This window comes from Neolamprologus multifasciatus, chromosome 8 (genome assembly GCF_963576455.1).
Source record: "Neolamprologus multifasciatus chromosome 8, fNeoMul1.2, whole genome shotgun sequence".
Classification (NCBI taxonomy): Eukaryota; Metazoa; Chordata; class Actinopteri; order Cichliformes; family Cichlidae; genus Neolamprologus; species Neolamprologus multifasciatus.
This window is the reverse complement of record NC_140446.1, coordinates 26,329,649-26,349,208: the sequence shown is the minus strand read 5'-3', so window position 1 is coordinate 26,349,208 and position 19,560 is coordinate 26,329,649. Positions and strand designations below refer to the sequence as shown.

The following is a 19,560-nucleotide window of genomic DNA, read 5'->3' as shown; positions in this document are numbered from 1 at the left end:
AACTGCTACTGAGATGCAACATTGTCAAATAGCCATTTAAGATGCTATCATCTGATATGGAGGCTGACGTGGGATGATGCTGGAAGTGTAGTTATGTAAGCAGCTTTCTCAGGGACTGATAGCAATCCAGCAGGGGAGCGGCGGCGCGTGTGTGTGTGCGTGTGTGTGTGTGGATGTATATTGGGTGTGGGTCTGGGGGTGTGAAACAAATCACACATTCAGTACGCTACATAATATTACACCCGGTGTTTTGCCACAGGTACAGAGATTCACTCCTTCAGGGAATTTGATTTGTTAACATGCTAATGTGCTGAGATTAGCGAAGCAACGAACTGAGCGCGCCGTCACTCAGTGAGGTGCTGATTGAAAGAAATCAACAACAGGGGAAGTGGGGAAGAAACAAAATGCACATTTTTGAAATTAAACCATTTTATTTACAGACCAAGGATAGACACACTTGATTGTTAACCAAAATAAATACCAAGCTGTATATGGACCATGCTGCATTGCAGGGTTTGCAGTCACATGACCGCTAATCATGTGACCCTACACGGATTTCTATTTACAGGGTATCATATGCCCCAAATTCTAACTGTATTCAATTCAATTCAATTCAATTCAATTTTATTTATATAGCGCCAAATCACAACAAAAGTCGCCTCAAGGCGCTTCATAGATGCAGAGAAAAACCCAACAATCATATGACCCCCTATGAGCAGCACTTTGGCGACAGTGGGAAGGAAAAACTCCCTTTTAACAGGAAGAAACCTCCAGCAGAACCAGGCTCAGGGAGGGGCGGGGCCATCTGCTGTGATTGGTTGGGGTGAGAGAAGGAAGACAGGATAAAGACATGCTGTGGAAGAGAGACAGAGATTAATAACAGATATGATTCAATGCAGAGAGGTCTGTTAACACATAGTGAGTGAGAAAGGTGACTGGAAAGGAAAAACTCAATGCATCATGGGAATCCCCCGGCAGCCTACATCTATTGCAGCATAACTAAGGGAGGATTCAGGGTCACCTGGTCCAGCCCTAACTATATGCTTTAGCAAAAAGGAAAGTTTTAAGCCTAATCTGCAGATTACTGCATATTCTTCTGCTGTATTAAGTAATTAATTTTAAAGACAAGTCCTATGACTGAACTATGGAAATATGTAGCTTTAAATGATCTTGAAGTGATTGGAGGCTCCTTCCATCTCAGTAAACCAGCGAGGCATCCCAACAGCTGCTCTGCGTGTTACGCTGAAGGTTTCGAGTTAGCTCATTACAATGATCCATTTGTTGTGATGAATTAATAATCATTCCGTTTGACTGTGTGTTCAGCTCCCAGGCTGCATCTCCACTATCAGCAAACACGGCTAATGTGATTTTAGGCCAACATATGCTACGTTTCGCGTCAATATGAAATACAAGAGTACGCGAGGAATTTGTAGTCATAAAAAAACATTTAGTTTTATTGCAACATGCATCACAGTATGGCAGCAGCCCCTGAAGTCAGTATTCCCATCATGTTGCTCGTTAATGCTCATTACTATCAGTGAGGTTTACGGCATTGATTGCTGGATGAAAACAGATTTGTAAATTATGAACTTCTCAGTAAATATCAGGGGGCCAAGTTTTGCCCATTTTATTGGCTCATACTTTTTCCCTCACCTTGGGTCTGTGTTTATTATGAACACATGCCACGTTTGGGGCTGACATTTGAGCAGGCCGACTCCACATCATTGATTTCAGGTAGTCCTGCTGATATGTCAGGGCCTACAGGGGCATAGGTGGCTGGAAATGCAGCAGCGGCCCTGTAGAACAACCTTGGGCTGAAAATTTGAGCAAACATTGTTCACTTCTGATGGTGGGCGTGCTGGCAAGGAGACTTTCCTAGGAAAGGAGGTCTCCTCTGTGCACCCACTTCTCTCTACAGCTTCCACAGCCAGCATCACTGCTGCTGAATAAATGTATGTATGTGTAGCCATCTAATGTCGTGTACTGTTGAGCTTTTATATTTGTAACCCAGCTTTTGATTTATCTAATTTCTTAACGGGCAGTTTGAAACCTTTAATTTATCTGGTCTCTCGGTATTTTAAGAAAATGCAAAATAACTGACTGCTTCACATGGCAACACTGTGAAATGAGACAGTTGTTTGCTCGTGGAATGCTGAAGGGAAATGCTGAATCTTCCTGTAGCAGTCTTCAACAATATGAGTTTCTGTTGACTAAAACACTGCACACATCATAAAATACACTGCATAACGCTGACTCAGGAGAACAGTAACTAATGCTCAGGTATCAAGGTTTCCTGTCACAATTTGCTTCTAAAAAATGTGCATCAACCCTCAGGCTGGCATGAGAAACCACAAATAGGGCTGGTCGTTTACAGCTCTTACAGCAGGGTCACAAAGAGATGAATTGCCTGCATTACCTCCAATAAAGAAAAGAAAATATATTCTGTGGCTACTAAAGCTGAAGGTTTATGGAAGCTACACATTTTACTAGGCTTTAAACTGAGCATAGATTTCACTGCAGGTCCTCAACGCTCCCGTGCTGCAGGAATACATCCACATCCTCCTCATTATCCCCCTCACCAAGCATAGGGCATCAATCAGGTGCATTGAGCGTGTTCTCTGGGGGAAACACTCTGCAACCATCAATACGTCAGCCTTGCATCACATGTCTTATAGATTTATCAAGTCATTTATTATTTATTGATGGGAATAAAACTCAAGGTCATCTTGTAAGAGTCTTCACCCATACTGCTTGAGAGGGTACGGCAAGGGTTTGATTTCAGTGGTCTTTACTGTAAGGTCATAACCTCGTGAAGTCAACGTGACCATAGCTAATCTGATGAAGAGGTCATCATGAACTACTCATCAATAACACTCTACAGCAGCTCAGCTACTGATATGATAATGAGCACATTCAAATATATATGTCAAAAGATTCAAATGAAAAAGATACATGACTCAGCTTTTCTTTCAATACAACCCATCTTCATATTTGTTAGTGCCCTACCTCTCCACCAAATATTTATGACAGATGTTTGCTCTAATTAGTTTGTTTTTTCCTCGTATTTTTGGAAGATATGAGCTCATTATTTTTTCAGCTGCAGGCAATTCCAAGCTGCTGTGTGTTGTTTCTATTTCAGCTTAATAAGTCAAAAACGTTAAAGCACTTTGTTTAGATATAGAATCAGCTCAAAATCAATAAAACGATACAATCAATATATGAATTTACTACTACAATGATAGTAACAAATAATTCATTAACTATTAAAATGACACACTAAACCGCTGTCTGTCCGTCTGCTTATTCGTAGCTGAGCAAACACACAGTGGTTTGGGTCCACCGCCTGCAACTGCAGTTCTTCACTTTGAAAATTGAAATAAAAAAAGCTTTGGCATACATTATGATTGATTGATTGATTGATTGATTGATTGGTAATTTATTTCAACATGTGAACAATATACAAGTACATTTAGAAAAGAAAATAAGAAAGAAAAAAAATACTATACAAATTACATACAAAAAAAACGTTCTGATTAATTTACATGTTGAAAGGGAAGAAGTAAACACTTATTTAATCCCACCCCTTTGCCATAAATTATCAGTTAATATTAAGTCAGCTTCCTTACTGATATAATTTGTAATAAAAATAGTGAACAGATTTCTGATATACTATATACTATAATATCACATCATGAGTTTTTTGTTTGTTTTTTAAATAGAGACATTCACTTAATTTAAATATTTTCCTTTTCTTTATAGTTCGAGAAGATCATATTTTATAACTCTTTTTGAACAGTTTTATGTTTGGACGTTGCTTTAATTCCATATTCAGACTGTTCCATAGTTTCACTCCATGAACAGAAACACAAAAACCTTTTCTTGTCGTACGTACCTTCATTGTTTTGAAGTTACAAAAACCCCTTAAATTATAACTTCCTTCTTTCAAAAAAAACATACTCTGAATATTACCTGGCAGTTCTTTATTTTTTGCTTTTTTTTCTTTCACTCCCACCATTAAATTGAATATAACATATTTAATGGTGTAGCCAGATCACATTTTGGCAGCTGCTGGTAACCATGAGCTTTGTTGCTCTCACTGTTACAGGAGCACCACAGTTAAAATACTGATTACTAGCTTAGTTCTGAACCATATTATAAGTAGTTTTACTATATAAAGCGTCAGATAAAATGATCAGATTTCTCTGCTATGGGTGGTTCTTTACAGTATAAAAGGGAGACAGGAAAGACCCAGCAGGCTATACATTACAGTGGGCACACTAGTGTGTCCATGTGTCTTCACTCTGTTGGGTATGTGTACTTTAGCATTTCATTACTGAGGTGTAGTGTTTGCAGATTTCTCTCACGGGGGTTTTCACATAAACCACTTAATGTATATGTATAACTCCACTTAAATCTGCAATTCATGCTCATCAGTATATCCGCAGTAAAATAACACCCCCACCTTTTGTCATGAATGTATTATAGAGTCGTTGGGTTTAAGGTCAGAGCTGGCATGCATACCGTGTAGACACAGAGCTGGGGAAAATATCCTTGTAGCTGCGTGTTGTTGTGTGGGAGGCAGCCACGATGAGAAGCTGATGTTAAATCGATGATGATGGATCAAAGTGCTGCATGGCTGGAGCCCTGCGGTGTTAGGGTGTGCGGAACAACAGTGACTTTTACATCTCTTCCTTTCTACTCATTAGCCTCTTTGTCTCCCCCTTTACCCCAATTCTCTCTTCATCTTGAAATCCTCTCTGTCTCTCTCCTACATTAAGAGGAATACAATGTGTGTCTGAATTTTTGAGTGGAGAGAGAGGTGACTTGATGCTTTGTGTCATGGTGTCAGGTGGAATCAGACACTAGCAGATGGGAAGAAAAATATTAACCTTTAATAAACAATCAATATCAGTGCACAAAAAATGTCCTTTTTGCCTGTAACCACTATAAAAGACATGTTTGTCATGAGTGAAGCTACTACGCTTCAGTAAGGCATGTAGAATAACAGCAAAATGGTTGTTTTCACCTCTGAACAAGACTATTGTAAATTTAACCACATGCAAAAACAATAACTGCCAGTTATCCAGTGTGATCATGTTCTATAACCATCCAAGTGGCAGAATCTAATCACTTGGTTCTGTTTTCTAGGAGAAAAACATTGGCCGGTCCGCTCCCAGAGTCACCATGGTAGGGATGGCTATTCTTTGTTAAAGGTTAAAGCTGCCTCTAGCCACTTATTTTACATTTGCTTTATGAACCTGTTAAAGATTTCTACAGATAACATAAGATAATATCAACTTCCTGCGTGTTTGGAGGCAGCTTATACCTGGAGTGTTAATTGTAGTGAAGTGCCTTCCCATTGATCTCTATTTGTATACTCAGTATATAACCTCCCTCTTGATATTTAGCTTTTCTGTCTATGTGACAAGTGCACATGTGTAGTCTGGTTCATTTGTGTGCTATTTTTAGGGGTGAAACGGTACACAAAAATAATTAGTATGGTTAAAAATCTATGCAATGTTAAAACAAGTTGAAGTTGTGCATAATAAAGACAAACATGCTATGTCACCCTTCTGCAAAGGCTATTTTTCCAAGCCTGAAGCAGCAGAAAAAACAGATGTATGCCTCCAGTCATGTCTGTAAGGTTGCCTCCAACACATTTTGGTTGTCATGCAGCCGCTAACTGGTCTCTAAAAACCTAAAATAGTTAATTGCGCATTAGAATTGTCAAGTCATGGTTAAAAGAAACACATACCTCTTTTTTTTCAGTTCCAAGGTTTTACATATCAGGACATCACAAAAAATGAGAGATGAACAAAAAAATATATCAAGTCATTATTTAAGGTATATAAAAGATAAATGTAGACGCACTGAGAGAAAATCTAAGTGCGCCCGATGATTCAGTAGCTTGAATCATTTTTATTAGGAATAACTTAAATCAATCATTTCCTTTAAGGCTTTGTGAGTCTCTTCATTGAGGTTTGCAGAGATGTGTTTATACACAGCTCTCATGTCAAGGTCATGCCACAGCATTTCATATAGGCTGAGATCTGGACTGACTGGGCCATTGCAGTGCCTGGATTATTATTTTTTTCCCATTTTTAATAGATTTGCCGGTATGCTTGGGATCATTGTCCTGTTTCATTACCTTATGTTACCTGTGAGACATTCAACTCTAGAATAAGTTGGTACACAGTACTGAGTCTGTATCCCAAGGTCTGCCACCGCGTTAGACAGTTGGTATGTCATGCAATGATGTTTCTTTTAAAGAGAAGTGGCTAATTACTGGCAACCTTTCCAAAACATGTCATACTTGTTCAGTTTTTTTCTAATTATATTGTCCTGAACTTTAACGTGCTCACTGAAGTTTATAGATCCAGGATGTAAGTTTTTGTAATTCCTCTGCAAACTGGTCAATTTTATTTTGGGATGCATTTTCCCTGGATATCCATTTCATCATCACTCCATTACATAACTTTGGATTCATGGACAGATTGTTTGGAAACAAGCTAAAAAACCTAATCAGATTAATGAGTAGGACCAGATAATGTTTTAGGTTGTTCTGATATGTAAAACCTAAGAACTGAAAAGGGGAGGTGTGGTTTTTTTTTACCCTAGCTCCACCTTTCTTCATCCAAGCTTTATGTCCATGTATTTGGTAGACTCAGTGAATGTTATGCACTAGTCCGTGTCCAGTTTTTGTCATTTTGAATGATAGCCAGGTGGTGCCTCTTATACATCCAGGGGCTAATACATACATTAGTATGTTGTTGGACAAAAGTGGCGATCTGTTAAAGCTCTGCAGATGGGACCATCTAACTTGAGATAACAAGTTTCCTTTGCACTAAAATATAGACTTAATTAGTCTTACACTAATTTACAGGCAAACTGAACCCAATGGCCTGTAACAGGCTATATGTACGTACCGTAACACCCCTATCTAGTTCTGTTTAGGTCACTGGTGTGGTAATGTGGGCTTGCCTATAAGAAAACACTGTAAAGAGGAGATTTGCACTAAAAAAAAGTGTCAGCCTACTTATTTAAAAATATCTTTTTTTTAAAAGCTAACCAAACTAGGACAGACTTTGTGTAAACAAGAATATTCTGTACCTCCTGATGTTTGTTGAAGCTGGCCCACATTATATGACTTTTTTTTTTTTAAAACTGTGCTGTGCATTAAAACCCAACTGGTCTTGTTTCACGCCTGTGTTCTAATTCCTGCCCTTTGGACTGTATGTTTTGAAATGTTTCACTTTCTGTGTGTTGTCCTCTTTACTGAATTGAATGTCCTAACCTCTATGGTGTCCGTGCTCTTCGATTCTGTCCGTCTCAGTGGAGAGGAGGGCTGGTCTATGAAGGCATGGATAAAGGCAGTTTTGATGATGTTACTTTTTTAATTTTAAGAAGACATCAGATAAATCTGTCCTTATTCTTGCTTACGATATACGGACCCTCCTCTTCCTCCTCTACCTCTTCTTCGCCCTCCGCCTCCTCCCAAAGGAAGTCTGCTTTTCAACAGCCTGCAAAAGGAGTCGGTTGGTATGTCGATCAACTGTGAAGCAGAAGAAACTGATTCTTTTCTGCTGAGGTATTACTCCTACAGTGCGCCCAGCGATGAAAACGGCATATTGTTACACTGTTTGATTTTCAAGAAAGATTACCTTTAAACCCAGGGAGCCGCTGTGGCTTCGTGGCGAGAGAACCGAGTGTAACCATGCAAGCTTTGTAGGAACATCATGACACACCACTTCAATAAAACGGATGCCTTATTGCCTTTTAACACTTGGGGTCACAGTCCACAGTGGGTTCACTGTCTATCACATTTCAAAATGAACTGGGTATGAAGTCCATCTCAACCTCTTGCCCTTCCCCTTCCCTGCTGAGACTATCATGGCACATTTGTCAAGCAGTAGAGGCAGTGAATTGTCAAGTAACTGCTTGGCGTTTGGTGTCTTGGGGGTGATTGTGAGTTATGAGATAAAGAGCGATACTTACTGGCGCTGTGGATAGACACAGTCTGTGTTGTATTTGGATTTTACTGCACTTGGACGAACATAGTAGCAACCCTCTTTGTTAATGTATTTATCTATGAATGCATAATAAAATCTGAGTATTTCTGTGCAGCTGTTAGCTTCCAACAATTCAAAACACTCATTAACAGACATGAGGTAGAGATCAGTCAGCAACCTTGACCATGTAGCAACACACTGTGTCTGTAATACTTAAAGTATACAGACAGGAAACCACTCCAGTTACTGTAATTTTTACAATTTGCATTAATGTATGTAATCGAACTCGCTGCTGTGAAAAATCAATGAAATAATTTAAAATACGATCCAAACCTTTCATCTGATTTTTAAAGCCAGTGACAAGTACAGCATATGGATGAGAAGAAGATAGTGTGTTACTACATGGTTTTGTTTAGAATTTGTTTTGTGAAACTGACCTGTAATCCAATCATTTTTACTAGCTGTGTAGAGCTGCACTTTATTTTAGTCATTACCTGCTTCTCCCTCTGTTCTCCTTTCACTGATGTGTGGCAAATCCTTTCTTTGGTATTTCAGGCCATTGAAAAAAACAAAACAGATTTCAGAGATTCCAGTTTCCCACCTAAATGTAAAAATCATTTGTCTCACACCCTAAGGAGGATATATAATTGGTGTCCTGTGTTGTTTATGATTAACTAATATAGGCTGTAAGGCTACTGCTTTCCTACTTGTGGAATAAGATTCTTTCATAGTCTAAAGCAGTGGTTCTTAACCTGGGTTCGATCGAACCCTAGGGGTTTGGTGAGTCGGTCTCAGGGGTTCGGCAGAGCCTCCGCCGTGACATGCACGGCTCATTTTGTGCACCAGTAAAAAACATATATGTCTTGAATTTGAAAAAAATCGTATTTTATTTTTCACTAAAGAGGGGTTCAGTGAATGCGCATATGAAACTGGTGGGGTTCGGTACCTCCAACAAGGTTAAGAACCACTGGTCTAAAGTTATCAGAAAGTAGCTGTATGTACAAAGTAAAGTTAACAATATATTCCACACTTGCTAGCTGGTGAACACAGTGAACAGTAAAATAAAGAGTGAGCCATTCAGAGGTGGATTTGCTGGTGTTTGTCAAATCATCGTTCTGCTGCATAACCCAAGTGCGCTCGGCCGGTAGAAAGCAGAATTCATGGTTCCCTAAATTACAGCAAGTTGTCGAGGTCCTGAAGCAACGAAGCAGCCCCAGACCCTCACGAAACCACCACAATGTTTGACTATTGGCATGATGTTCTTCTTATGAAATGCTGTTGAATTACATGATGGTACAATTAGAAAATACTTATCCACACAGAGCCGGGTGGGTCTGGATGGTTGTTTTTCCTTGATAAATGAAATCATCATTTAAAAACTGTATTTTGTATTAACTCAGGTTTTCATAGTCTAAGATTAAAATTCATATAATGATCTAACATAGTGAAGTTTGACTGAGAAATTACAGAACTGTGTGTGAATATATTTGTCATATCTTTGCAAGGCCATAGCATATCAAAGACATCTATGATATGAATTCTAGAGTTTTGTCTCAAGTGGCTGAAAAAGACAGGAACAAGGTTTTTAGAAAACCTTGGTTGTGTGAGAGCTGTTGGATTTGTTAATGGTAAACTTCGGTATGCCGTTAGCTCATTATTTTCAGTCTTGTTTCCATCGCCTTTGCATATACCGTTCATCATCGCCGCTCGTTCTGCCAGCACATAACACCACGCTGTTGTCAGGCACGAGAATTAAAACAGCTACATTTAGGATGGTCATACTTTTCTCCAAAGGAAATCCCGTCATATTAATTAACATGATGTCAATGTGATGCTATAGTTGAGTATTTATTACAGAGTTTTATTTGCAAACAAGTTCCCTGCGCTTTCTTTAATTTGAAATGTGTTTTGCTGATGCTGCACAGTAATGCTGTACAAAGTCTTTTTCCTATCTGCTGAAATTTCTGTTCTCATTGTTTTTGTTATGGCCTTAAAGTCAAATATTTAGTCTTAGCCTTTTGTCGCTTAAAATTGTGTTTGACAGATAAGAGCCACTCAGTTAAGAATGAGCACTGAGGGCTAAAATTAGATGGGGTAAAAGTGCTATAAATATAACTTATAAGCATTATCACTAGGATTGCAATTGGGTCAGAGTTAAGCCTCCTGCTCTTCCAGTGAAATCAGAGAGGAGGTGGGGCCTAGAGCTTTGTCCCTTACTTACTGAATGAAGTAGGGCTATTATGGCAGTTAACATTTAGCGATTAAATGTGAACAGTCTTTGTCAGTTGATAAATGTCAAGCCCATGGTGGCTTTCCTTTCGTCTACCTTTGCTGCGAGAGGGAGGGAAGGGACATGTTGGTGCCACTGGGCTGTCAGCTGAGCCAATGGGACGTATACTGCATATCTGTCACACTCATTCTGCACAGATTCTGGTGCATAGATACACGCATGCACAGTGTAACCACTCTGTCACCACCTCCATCTCCTCTGGGCCTTTTATAATGCTGGTAGCTGCTCTAGCTAAGGCTAATGGGATGGCAGGGCTGCTGGTTTTAAAGAGCGGTGTCGTGAGGAGAGTGGAGCAGAAAGCTGAAGATGGCTTTCTAATAGAAGTAGGGTGGGTGCTTTGGAGTCAGAGGGGAGAGGTGGAGGGATGCCTTGTGGTCACTGGGCCATTTACTTTTCATCCCAGCACCCCAGCACGTCCTCCTTTTTCATACTTTCTCCTTCTCTTATCTACTTTGTGTCTCACTTTATCCTTTGCTCACTGTATTTCTGTCTCACTGTGCTTGCTTTCCTCCCTCCTCCTCCTTGTTGTTCAGAAATACTTGGCCTTTGGGGTTCCATTAAATTGTGCACGAGCAGCTTTAACATCAATGTTTTGAAGTCTGTCTTTGACCACCAGGATTTCTATGATAATCAGCTCATGCTTTGTTTTTTCCAAAGATACCAAACTAGCAAACACACTTAAAAATCATACAAACAATCTAAAGGGATATGTTATCTTATGTTATAATATCTTATCTGTGTTATCCTCCTGACTACCAGCAATGCAAATTTGTCCTCTGTAGAGCACCTTTCTAAACCTGAATATCTCCCATGCACTGCATACTACAGAATTGCCTCCTTTTGGTATCTACAGAGGACATTTAGGGCTTTCCAATGATACCAAATGTGAAGGGGTGGAGCTTTGGGAACTTAAGTTTTTTCAGTAAGGAACATGGCGGCCATCGCTGCAAGCACATTTTATGGGAAGAAGAAAAGTAAGTGCATAAAACTTCTTATTGAGCAATTTTTAGCTATAAGTGTTGTTAACATATTCTAATTAAGTCTCTTAATAACACATTAAAACATAGTGTGCTTAATTCTAACTTCATTTTAGTATAGTATTGAAGTGTTTAAAAAATGTCCTCCGTAGTGGACATTTGTAGTCATTTCCTCCAATTTGTTCTGTTTTTTTAAATGACCAGAAAAGGAGTCATTTTTAGAAGCAGAAAGAAATTTATTGCAGTTTGATGAGGGAAACCCAGATCTTGAGTTGTCTGATGAAGAAGATCATAGGGAATAAGCCCTTGAAGAAGAAAGAAGGAGGAGCATCAGAAATGGTACTCAGACCTGAACTTGCTGTCATTAAGTGGTTGGACAATTGTCAAGGCATCCTATGCCTATGGCAATCAACCTCAGGACAGATGCACAAGATGGTGTAAGAAAAACAAAAGGTTTGTCCATGTGCCAAGGCAATTGCTGAGTACACTACCAATATAGGTGACGTGGACCTTGTTGCCGAATGTTGAGTTTCTACAGGATGGTCTCTCGCACTCAGAAATTGACAGTATGTGCAGTTCTCTACTTTTTGATCTGGCAATCACCAACTCGTGGCTTCAGTATAGCAATGACTTGCAGTTTTGGGGGAAGAAACCACTACAGTTCCTTGAGTTCAAACTTCTCCTTGGTGAAGAGTTGAAGCAAATATTTGCCATCAAAGTTCATTTTTACATGTTTGGCCTTCCAATGTCCTCTGCAGTGGACAAATTAACCTTTTTCCCCCAAAAAATTATTTCAGTCTTCTAATTACCTTACAAACATTGGGGGATTTAAAAAAATTTTGATTGGACAACATTTTTTTTCCTGGTAGTCAGGAATATACAAGCTAAAGTTGTCTTTTGATGGTACACGTTTGTATAAGCCAGCTTTCTGTAAGGTATTGCACCACCAAAAAGCTGCAGATGAGTTCTCAGTTTCTCAGACCTACAGCATTAAAACTACAAACAGGTGAATTAAACAGCAGTGATGATCTCATTCAGTGTTGGAAAGGTTACTTTTAAAATGTATTCCACTACAGATTACAGAATACAAGCCCCAAAATGTAGTTTGTAATGTATTCTGTTAATTTACTTAATGTGAGTAACATATTCTGAATACTTTGGATTACATAATATATTGTCATGCTTATTATGTTACTCCCCAACACTGATCTTATTACAATTCAACATTCTGCTAGGAACAAAGTATTTTTGTACATTGTGTACAACTTTCCCAAGGACTACACATCTAAACATTACTGCCAACCAACCACAAAGCAAAATTACTTTAGAAATTACCTGAAAAAAGTTCACCATGCCTTAAAAGTTCCAGCGTTACCTTCCATCCAAGGATTTGCTGTTTGCCCCAGAACAAACCTTTTCCATTGAGTCCCCACCCTGACTAAGAGGACCGAAGAGTCCCACCCGTCCAGGACTTGGTGGATAGGAGATGTTTTGATGCAGTGAGGGGAACCTGTGCAATCTTAGACAGGTGTTAATGTTGTGGCTGATTGATGCATGTTCACCAGTGGAGTGATAGCAAGCATTTTTTTTTAATACAGTCTCTTCCCTCATTTGGTTAATGGTGGTGAGGAGCATCTGATGTGTTACTATGAAATCTCCCATTCCTCAGCAGATTTTAAATAATGCATTCTTGTAAGGGCAACAGCTCAAGTTTCATGCTAATGAGACAGGCAGTATGCACAGCCCTTACTGGCAGGCTAGAATACTGGATGAGCAAAATGATTCCTCAATTCAGAACTCCATTAGAGTTAAGGTTTGGAAAACTTTGGAATCGTGGCATCATAAGCTATGGTTAAAGTCTTGTAGGATTAATGAATATTTCACTGGGTATCAACTGTAATTTATCTGGATTTGATTTCTGAACATATATATGGTGAGAAATGGATCCAAATGTTGGACAAAATCTCAGGATGACAAAAAAATCTATTTGCCAAACTAAAAAAAAAAAAAGGATAAATCAAAACATGCTGTACAAATCTAGCCGAGGAGAAAACGAATCCAACAGAGATGCGAGGAAATCGAAAAAATTATGTAAGATAGGAAAACTGGTAGACACATGAGGGTGAACGGATGATGTGAAAAATAGGAAGAGAGGATTAGAAATACACAGGGACACAGCTGGAGCAGAGGGCGGGTGAGAATCTTCAAAAACAGGCTAAACGGGTATGTTTGGGTATGTTCGTCATAGCAAATTACATGGCAAGCTAACACAACTTTTGATTAGCTGTTAGCATAGAACAAAATCACCTTGAACAGTAAGCTACTCGAGCATTATTTGATTTCATTAGCCTGCAGCAGCGCTCAACCATTTCAATAAACACAGTGTGATTATATGAGAACTGTAAGCGACTTGAAAAGTTTAGCGTTTCTCAACTCTTGAGCACAAACAATGCGACATCTCATTTAACCCTTTAAAGCCGGTCGGAGCAGGCGCGCTCTGTTTTGCGTAACTATTTTTAAATCCCGGTAGCTCTGCAACCACGTGAGCTAGCGCAATAATTTTTTTTGCATATGAAACCAGAGGAGTTGTACTTACATCTTATACCATCAGCTTGTCCTCGGTCACGGTTTCCTTCCACATATAGCTTTGCAAAAACTGCATAAAAAGCACTTGCAGCAACACAAACATAATATTCCAGAAACAGGCTTTGCCGATCCGATCAGCTGTTTGTAACACTTCCTACGTCCATCAGCGCGAACTATCACATGTCCGCCATGACCTGCCGAAACCGGAAGTGACGTCATTTTGCAAAAATGTAGGTTTTTTTTACCATCAAGGCCTCATGAGCCTATACTGGTGTTTTTAAAAGTTATGTTTGACTTTATGACTTTCTGTGTCGTTTCTGGGATGCTTAGGACTCATATTGCACTGCTGGAAATAGTTTATTTTGATGCATATGCTGCTTTTTTTTCCGCAAATTTGCAGTATAATATTTATTTTCGTTTTTCCTGCAGTATATAAAAATTGGTGTATTTCAAAAATAAAACTATGAAGACACTCAAAATAAATTTCCTGTAGTAGGAAACTATTTTGTGCAATTTTTTTGTATTTACAGTTTTGAGGGATAAGCCTCTTAAATTTCTCTAACTAGAAATATATGTTAAAAAAACCAAAACGATTTTCAATTTTTTTGTAGTTTATTGCACTTTTTTTGCAATGTATGTAATTACTTAATTCATACATATTATTAAAATTTGGGCTATAATGGTTGTATTGATGTATATCAACTTGAAATGCTCCCAAAAATGGTTCCACGGCATGTAAAAATATAATATAAGCTCTGGCGGACTTGGTTCTATGGTAGGTCTTAAAGGGTTAAACTGGACGCGGGGCATGCCTGAAGCGTCAAATATGTTTGTGTTCACACCATTTATTAACATTTGTTTTTCCTTACCCAGATATGGGTAAGGAAAAACAAAAAAAACTAACGACAGCTTTGACTGAAAATGAAATCCAGCTTCTTTCATGAAAGTTGGAGCTTCCGCTATTCAGCTACTGCACGTCTTCAGCCTCACTTTCACCCTAGCTACACGAAGGGCACACTGTATTTGTGCTGAACGTATTTTATTAATTATTAAATGTGAAACTGTCCTTTCTAAAGTGAATCCCCAGGGAATACTGATCTGGGATAGAAAAGTCAACCTTTGCTAATTTGTTTATATATCACTGTGGCTCTGTTATGTTTGTGTACAGCACATGATGCTTGTATGTGGCTCAAAATGATTTTGTATGTGCATGGTGCTAACATTAGGCAGCTGGTGTCTAGAGCTTGGTGACCTTGGTCATATGTTTGTTATTTTTCTCCCCTTTCAGTCTCTCGTCACTCACCACTCTCTTCTCTGTCATTTGCTTCACTAGAGATTGTGGCCAAATACACACATCCCTATTCACTGGATATTCACTGGCTGGCTTTTCAGTAGTTGGACAGAATTAAAATGCTTAGAAATGAATGTTCTGATAGTTTCTATGATACCTCAGAGTATGTGACTAAATGCTTATTTAACCTTGCCAAGGGGTTCAAGGTATTTTCTGAGTTCCTCAGCATGCCTTCTCTTACCTCCCTTATGTGTTGTATGTGGATGCGATGCTTGGAAGTGTGATGTGAAACAAAATGCCACGCCAAATGTCAGAATACTGAGTCACTTGCACGCCATCTGGATGCTATTATGCAAACTTGCCAAGGAGGTATTCTCCAGAGATCACTTACCGTGTCAGTAAAGGGAAATTTAATGTGAGTAATGTTCTTGCGGACTTGAGGGTGACTGTATCCGAAAAAGGTGTTTAAGATTAGTCTCTGCAGCCCATTGATCACAGCTATGGGTGTATATGCTTGATTTAACCATTAAATGTGACTGACACCATCTGACAAACACACAGCTCCGTCATCAACATACTGACGGCAAATCGGCCATTTAGCAATTTAGATAGGGATCCTGTTTAACCTAACAATCTGGAGAGCACGTCAATCACAGATAATCAACCCACTGTATGATTAGACAGCAGCACTGGCTTTGAATCTATTTTAATATGCCAATTAAAGCAGATGAAGGCAATAAGTAAAGGACGGCGGAACATTCGGGAGATCTCACCCTCCACACTAAGCTTACTTAACCACTGAAAAATAGGTTTCCTGGGGTGCTTTAAAGTAGCACCAAGAGAGATTTTTTCTTTTTCTTTTTTTGCCATGTCAGCTCCAGGAGCCCAGGAGGATGATGGTGCATTTGGGTGTTCCGAGCTGATAAGCAGACTCATGGCCCTGAGAGTTTGGGGGTGCTAACTGTGCTGGGACTCTGTCTTCAATGTGGTTAATTGGTCCCCTGATTGCTTTGGGATCAGTGAACGTTGCTCTCCAGGCTCTTAATGAGCTAGTCTTCTCCTGCTTCTCAGCCCGTCATTCAGCTTCGGCTCTCTCTGTGGACCCCTCAGACCAGACTTTGAATGGAAATTACCAGATTGAGACAAAACTTCACAAAGTTATGCTCTGTTTCTGGGTTCTGTTGCGTTCAAATCTTTACAGTAGAGACACATAATATCCATCAATGATGAGTTCCCCTATCAGCACGGTCCATTTTTCTTGAAGTTTGTCACTTTTTAAAAACTTGCTGGTTAGCGTGTACTGAAACTACACATTTCATGCGCAACAACACGTGAACTGCATGCAGTTTACATGGTTGGTGATGACCTCTCCACAATTGTCCTCAATTAACTACTTTTCAACTGAAAACATGTTTCTTATCTTCAAATCAGATGTTTTTTAATCTTCTAGGATTTTGTGGAAATGGCAGCCTTATTCTGAAAACCAGGCCTGGTAAAAGATATCATACTGTCCAAAATAATGACTTAAAAAAGTCTAATCTATGTTGTGGAATTGGCTTAAATACCATTTGGATTTTTAAATATACAATATATACTGTGGCAGCACGGTGGCACGGTGGTTAGCACTGTTGCAGCACAGCAAGAAGGTCCTCCGTTCAATTCCACCATCAGGCCGGGGTCTTTCTGTGTGGAGTTTGCATGTTGTCCCCGTGTTTGCGTGGGTTCCCTCCGGGTACTCCGGCTTCCTCCCACCGTCCAAAGACATGCAGCTTGTGGGGATAGGTTAATTGGATAATCCAAATTGCCACTAGGTGTGAATGTGCGAATGGTTGTCTGTCCCTGTGTGTTAGCTCTGCGACAGACTGGCGACCTGTCCAGGGTGTACCCCGCCTCTCGCCCTATGACAGCTGGGATAGGCTCCAGCGCCCCCCGCGACCCTGAAAAGGATAAGAGGAAGCGAATGGATGGATGGATGGACAATATATACTTACTGTTAGTGTTGTGTTTATCAGTAAAGAATGAAAATATTATTTCAGTTCTAAAAGTAAAAGCATTCAATTTAATTGAATTCAGTTTTATTTTATACAGCATCAAATCACAACAAATGCCTTAAGGTGCTTTATATTGTAAGGTAAAGCCCCTACACTAATATAGAGAAAACCCCAACAATCACACAACCCCCTTTTAGCATTTGATGACAGTGGGAAGGAAGAACTCCCTTTTAACAGGAAGAAACCTCCGGCAGAACCAGGCTCATGGGCAGCAGCCATCTGCCGCGACCAGTTGGGGCTGGGGGGGGGGGGGGGGGGTCATGAGTCATGAATATGAATTAACTGAAACTATATGATGTTCATGTGTTACTGGAGTAACTAATATTAGAGTGTGTATTCGACACTCTAATTGATTTTTCTCTACTTCCCTTCATGATTTACTGCAAGAGTTCACCTTACAATATAAAGCGCCTTGAGGTAACTATTGTTGTGATTTGGCGCTATGTAAATACATTATAAATAAAACAGAACTGAGCTGAATTGAATGAAGAAAAAATGTGAATAAATGATTGTTTGTTCTGCACAGCAGAGAGGACAGATGTTTACTTGTCACCTGTTGTAGCTCATTACAGAAAAAGTTTGTTTGCAGAGATGAGTCATTCACTTTGTGATTCATTAACATAATACTGCAAGTTGGTTTTTGTTTTTTTTTCCTGGGGGTGGGGATAGGGCGGTGTTGTTGCTTTCTTTGTTAGAAATGGACGAGTTTTAACCATGTTTGATTTAAATGGATGCACTCTGTGCACGCTATGATAAGACATCCTGTGTCTACTCTGCAGGATTTAAGATCAAGTGAAATCATAGCAGTTTTTTCCACGCCAGCACCAACTGATACCTGGGCCATAGTCACTAGCAGTTTTTAATAATTAAAAGAAGTTAATCTTCTATTATGTACCCTGTATGTGTCATTAAAAGGCTGTTTCTCTTAAATTATCACCATTACTGAGGGTTTTCCCAGACACAGGATGTCTTGGCTAGAAGTAGAGCAGGTCGCCTGCTAATCAGAATCCCTGCCTCCCCCCAGTCTGCATGCTAAAGTGTCTAACCCTCAATGTGTCCATGTGTGATTTTGAGGAAGTGCTTGAGGCATAGAATAAAGTGTGTGAATGTGGCTTGCACGCTACTTTGAATGCTCAGGTAGAGTAGTGAAAGGGCTATGTAATTACCAGTTTGTCAACCACATTTTGTTTTACTAGTCACCTTTAATAAGATTAGCATAATCACATGCACATTCATTCATAGGTCGCTCTACTATTCAGTGACATACCAAAAATGTTTATTTCATGAATTGTTTATACTAATAAGCTAAAGTAGATGCAGTGAGCTTGTAGTGATCCAGTCATTCCTGGCATCACTACTCAAAACAAGCCTTTGTATCAGTAGTATTGATACTTTATTTTCTCTAGGTATTCATCCAGACCATAATAGAAGCATCTCACTGCCTAATTTGCAAATAAATACATCAATTGCATCAATCAACAATAAATCTGATGCAAGTTTCTCAAACACTGATTTTAGGTGAAATAATTCAGTAGCATACTTTATAATAATAATTAATTTGTAAGCTAAACTAGTTCAAGCTCTCTTGGTGTGCCACCTGCAGCGCACAAAATAGTTGCCTTGTTGTTGTCATTTAATGACCTGAAAGCACTTCAGTTTGCCTCAGCAAGTCATAGCCTCTCACTCTCTTTCACTTTCATGCACAGAGAAGCTTTTGATAAGTGCTGTTTCACAGTAAAATTAGCTTCACTAGTTTATTTGTAAGTGGTGACACAGTCACAGTACACTTACGCATGCCCGGACACAGTACTCAGCAATTAGTCAAAGTAACACACTAGTCAAAGGAATTAGACTTTGGGATTCAAATGAGTCTAGTGTGAGTACACCTGTTTAATCACAACAACAAATGAAGAAATCTCTCTTTTTGGCAGGCGTATTCCTGATCAGGAGGGGTTTCATACATAGGAGAAGACTTTAGAAATGAGGATGACAGTAATCTGAACATCTTTTTTGTAGGGGTGGGGGAAAAAATCGATACTGTGTAGTATCGTGATATTTTGTTTGCTAATAATGTATCGATACAGGGACAGCAGAAATCGATATTTTGTTACAAAAAGGTTTTTGTGCTCTGACTTCAGAGCATGTTGATCCTTTTTCTGAGCAAGAATCCTGACATTCCTTCACTGTCCAAATGTGTTTAACCTTTTTTTTTGGCAGCAATAAACATGACAGTTTACTTATTTTAATTTAAGACATGTTTTATTTTAATTAAGTTTAAAACTTTTTTATTTAATGTAAAATTATATTTTGTTTTAATTTACTTTCAAATTCTTCAGTTGCTGAAGGGGCTGCATAG

At 39.2% G+C, this 19,560-nt stretch overlaps 1 protein-coding gene across 9 annotated transcripts in view; it reads left to right on the top strand.

The window, feature by feature from the left end:
- shisa6b (shisa family member 6b) overlaps positions 1-19,560 on the top strand; it is an 88,809-nt gene that overhangs the window by 54,721 nt on the left and 14,528 nt on the right. For 4 of the 9 annotated variants that reach the window (XM_085169600.1, XM_085169602.1, XM_085169601.1 and 1 more), the window contains one exon: positions 5,149-5,187. The exons of the other annotated variants lie outside the window; for them this stretch is intronic. In XM_085169600.1, the coding sequence (XP_085025726.1) occupies positions 5,149-5,187 (39 nt within the window). The remainder of the gene's footprint in view (positions 1-5,148; positions 5,188-19,560) is intronic. 9 annotated transcript variants of the gene reach the window in all.